The sequence below is a fragment of the Oncorhynchus masou genome, chromosome 15 (genome assembly GCF_036934945.1).
Source record: "Oncorhynchus masou masou isolate Uvic2021 chromosome 15, UVic_Omas_1.1, whole genome shotgun sequence".
NCBI lineage: Eukaryota > Metazoa > Chordata > Actinopteri > Salmoniformes > Salmonidae > Oncorhynchus > Oncorhynchus masou.
This window is the reverse complement of record NC_088226.1, coordinates 44,336,666-44,340,819: the sequence shown is the minus strand read 5'-3', so window position 1 is coordinate 44,340,819 and position 4,154 is coordinate 44,336,666. Positions and strand designations below refer to the sequence as shown.

Here is a 4,154-nt window from a genome sequence, read left to right as displayed (position 1 = left end):
AGCTTCCTAAGGATAGGCTCTGTTTAGTATCCAAGGATAAAAAGTTTAAAATAAATGGATAATTCTGTATATGCTTCATATTAATCATGCAGTGAGAATGTTAGTATTTTTTTTAAACAGTGTTGTACTACACTGTCAAAATCATGTATCTCGACTTTGCTATTCATTTACCTTATCAATATTGGGTGTCTGCAAATCTTCTCAAACTCTGACCGTCACTGACTCATATCACCCATTTGCGTATGGAAGTGGTATAATCAAAAGTAAGACAGTGTCAATATTCAAATATTCGTTTTTTATTCAAATAACTTAGCATATTCTTTCTGTCATGTAAAATCAACAACAGTATCAGACAACAGTATAAATATATTGCAGTTTTTTCTTCCTCTCTGTCTTGTTAAATACATAATTTAACACAGACAACAGAACCGAGTAGAAACAAATAAATAGTATAAATACTTATTGCATGTAGGAAACATTCAGAGTTCGCGAGTAACTGATTACATGCAATCAATTACATCAATTACATGTAATCTGATTACAAAAAACAAACTACAACTGTAATCAGTTACAGTATGATACCAGCAAAAATATTATAATCAGATTACAGGTACTTTGTAAGAACTCGATGATTACTTCACAGATTACTTTTAAATTCAGCAAGGATGCTTGAGGAAAAATACATTTACACCTTTCTGTTTTCTCAATGACAATCAATTCAGCATTGAAAAAAGGCCCAAGTTTAACCTGTTGAAACTCTAGGGGCGCAATTTCATTTTTGGATGAAAAACGTTCCCGTTTTAAACAAGATATTTTGTCACAAAAAGATGCTCGACTATGCATATAATTGGTAGCTTTGGAAAGAAAACACTCTGACGTTTCCAGAACTGCAAAGATATTTTCTGTGCGTGCCCTAGAACGTGAGCTTCAGGCAAAACCAAGATGAGACGGCATCCAGGAAATGAGCAGGATTTTTGAGGCTCTGTTTTCCATTGTCTCCTTATATGGCTGTGAATGCGAGAGGAGTAAGTCTGCCCTTTCTGTCGTTTCCCCAAGGTGTCTGCAGCATTGTGACGTATTTGTAGGCATATCATTGGAAGATTGACCATAAGAGACCACATTTACCAGGTGTCTGCCCGGTGTCCTGCGCCGAAATTGGTGCGCAAAAGTCAGCTGCAAGTATTTTTCCACAGAATTCAGAGAAGAATGCAGGCTTCCACGAACGATATATCAATGAAGAGATGTGTGAAAAAACACCTTGAGGATTGATTCCAAACAACATTTGCCATGTTTCGGTCGATATTATGGAGTTAATTCGGAAAAAGTTTGACGTTGTAGGTGACTGAATTGTCGGTTCATTTCGGTAGCCAAATGTGATGTACAAAACAGAGCGATTTCTCCTACACACAGACGCTTTCAGGAAAAACTGCGCATTTATATGTCTCCTCATTGAAAACATCCGAAGCTCTTCAAAGGTAAATTATTTTATTTATTTGGTTATCTGGTTTTTGTGAAAATGTTGCGTGCTAAATGCTACTCAAAATGCTAAGCTAGCTTAGCATACTCTTACACAAATTAGTCAATTGCTATGGTTCAAAAGCATATTTTGAAAATCTGAGATGACAGTGTTGTTAAGAAAAGGCTAAGCTTGAGAGCAGGCGCATTATTTTCATTTTATTTGCGATTTTCAGAAATCGTTAACGTTGCGTTATGCTAATGAGCCTGAGGCTTTAGTCACGATCCCGGATCCGGGATGGGGAGTTTCAAGAGGTTGTTCCACCTTAGTGAGTCTGACCACAAGTCAGAGACCACTATGATGACACACCAAATGCGTTTGATGGATCCTTTTTGTCTTCTTCTAAAGCCTCTTAAGTGGAAAGTCATCTGAATGTATTCCAAAAGTTACTTTACTGATTACAATTTTGGACAAGTAACTGTAATGGATTGCATTTACAAAGTAACATACCCAGCCTTGAAAACATGTCTAGTTACGAACACAGTTAGACATTGATGCAATAGAATGAGACACTATATCAGTGTACCTTTAATTGTTAAAGTCCAACTCATTGTCAATGCATCCTTTGCACACTTCCTTCTGCCCACTCTGTATCTCCGTACATTCACTAATGATAGTCCACATCATGTGGTGATATTGCCATGTCGGTTCTTGTCCCAACTTCTGTCCATATGGGGTTTCACCCCGTCTGTCTTTTCTCTTTCTCTCCTTCAGAGCTCTGTGGTGATTGACAGTCTTCATCTTTCAAAATAGCTGGCATCAGAATTTCCCCATCTCTTGTCCGTTCATGACGAGCCATCTGTCCACCTCCATCTGTAGACATTCCCATCTTAAGGCTTCACGACTGGTCAACGTTCAACGGCGATAAGTTCCTTTTCTGTTCAAACTTTAGATGACCACACTAGGTCCACTGCTACTAGTTTACGCCTTCTTGGAGGTGGATGTGCACTTGGCACAGAGCTGGCTGATATGGTCTTTGTAAGCTGGGGAACGGAGGAAGCGAGGGTAGCAGTCCTTTGCCATGAGAAGATAGATCCTGTGCTGGGCCATGTCGAAACAGGACGTAGATGGATCTTTCAGGTTGGCCCTGGTGATGTCACGAGTCTCGTGGTCAATGTTCACCTGGAGATAGAGAATGGAGAGAGAGAGTTTAGTCAGCTGCTGCAGTCTGAATGAAGATGTGCCATTTTTTATTTGTAGTTGTAACTTATAGTTGTAATAAAGATGATTGAAATTGGGATGCCATAAAAATTTCATTGGTGAGGGAGAATAAAGCAGGCTTTTGAGGGATGCATACCTCTCGGGGGGCGTCGGTGCAAATGAACTCATCATAGATTCTCTTGGCTTTGGCGGCCAGCTTGGCTGCAGACTTAGTGCTCCTGAAGTCCTCACAGGCAAAGTAGAACGCAATGTTTTCCTCACTGAACTCTGACACCAGGAAATCTGTGAAGGCTATCAGTCCATCTGATGAAGAGAGAGAGAAAGTGAGAGAGAGATTAATATTGGTACAGTTCAATAACAATGATGCTATGTAGTAGGCCATCCTAGCATCTGTGTCCTTGCATTACCTAATGTGTGTACATTAGTGTGTGTGTACATGTGTGTGTGTGTGTCTACATGTGTGTACAAGTGTATGCATTTGTCTGTATCTTGTGGAATAACCCCCAGCACTGTGCCAGCATGTGTATTCTACAGCAGCGGCTGTGTTATGTTGTGAGGATCAAATCTCTTATCTTCGTAATTAGCAAGCTCACAGTAATACTCTATAAGCACCTGGGGCTAAAATAGGACTATATATATATATATCTCATTTTTAAATGGGACAACATATCCTACTCTAACCTAAGTGCAGAATTAAAGGTTTATTTTTGTCACAGAACAAATTGTGTGTGTGTGTGCAGTGAAGAGTAAGGTTTACTTACGTTTATTGGACAGCAGCTTTTCAAAAGACTCTTTCCACCTCATGCATTCTTCCAGAGTAGGTCTAGTTTTGCCTATTTTGCAGCTTGATAGACTCCAGTTTGATTTTTGCAGAAAGTTGACCATTCTTGATTTCAGTTCCTTGGCCCTAAGAAGAGAGAATAATATCATAGGTAAGGTAAATAATGCACAAGTCCTTGAATTGAGTCTTTGTTCAGTACAATATTTTGATACTAACTAGTCATTAACAAATCGAGACATGTCTCATCGCTGCAAGGTCTAAATTTAGAATCCACTAAAACCACCTTCACTTTCATCATTACAGAAGCTGGAAAGCCAAATATAATCCCCTTTAATCCTTTAATCCAAATGCCAGAGACAGCGACAGTGAAGAGTTGTATGTACCTTTCTAGGCAGGTGGAAGACAGAGCTAGTCCTTTGCACATAGTTGATGTGGATGCAGAAAGCGGTACGTAGTGTAGGTAAGTAAATCCTTTGAGTTGAGGCGAGAAGTTGGACTGAGATCAACAGAGTGTGTCTGCAGTGAGGTAGCAGAGAGCTTTTATCCTCCAGCCTGAGGCTTGTCATCAGTCTACTCAGCCAATGACACGGCCTCGAGACTGTGTGTGTGTGTGTGCATGTGCACGCATGTGTGTGAGAGAGGGTGATACAGAGAGAGAGAGAGAGATGGCGAAGGAGCAGGAAAAATAGGAAGGGA

General features: G+C 39.9%; 1 protein-coding gene across 1 annotated transcript; it reads right to left on the bottom strand.

The window, feature by feature from the left end:
• Positions 1 to 1,526: 1,526 nt before the first annotated feature.
• LOC135555109 (regulator of G-protein signaling 5-like) lies at positions 1,527 to 3,954 on the bottom strand. The gene is made up of 4 exons (XM_064987466.1): positions 3,842 to 3,954; positions 3,439 to 3,584; positions 2,814 to 2,980; positions 1,527 to 2,638 (listed from the first exon to the last, which is right to left on the bottom strand). The coding sequence occupies exons 1-4, from the start codon at positions 3,880 to 3,882 to the stop codon at positions 2,438 to 2,440; spliced, it is 555 nt and encodes a 184-aa protein (XP_064843538.1). The 5' UTR covers positions 3,883 to 3,954; the 3' UTR covers positions 1,527 to 2,437.
• Positions 3,955 to 4,154: the final 200 nt, after the last annotated feature.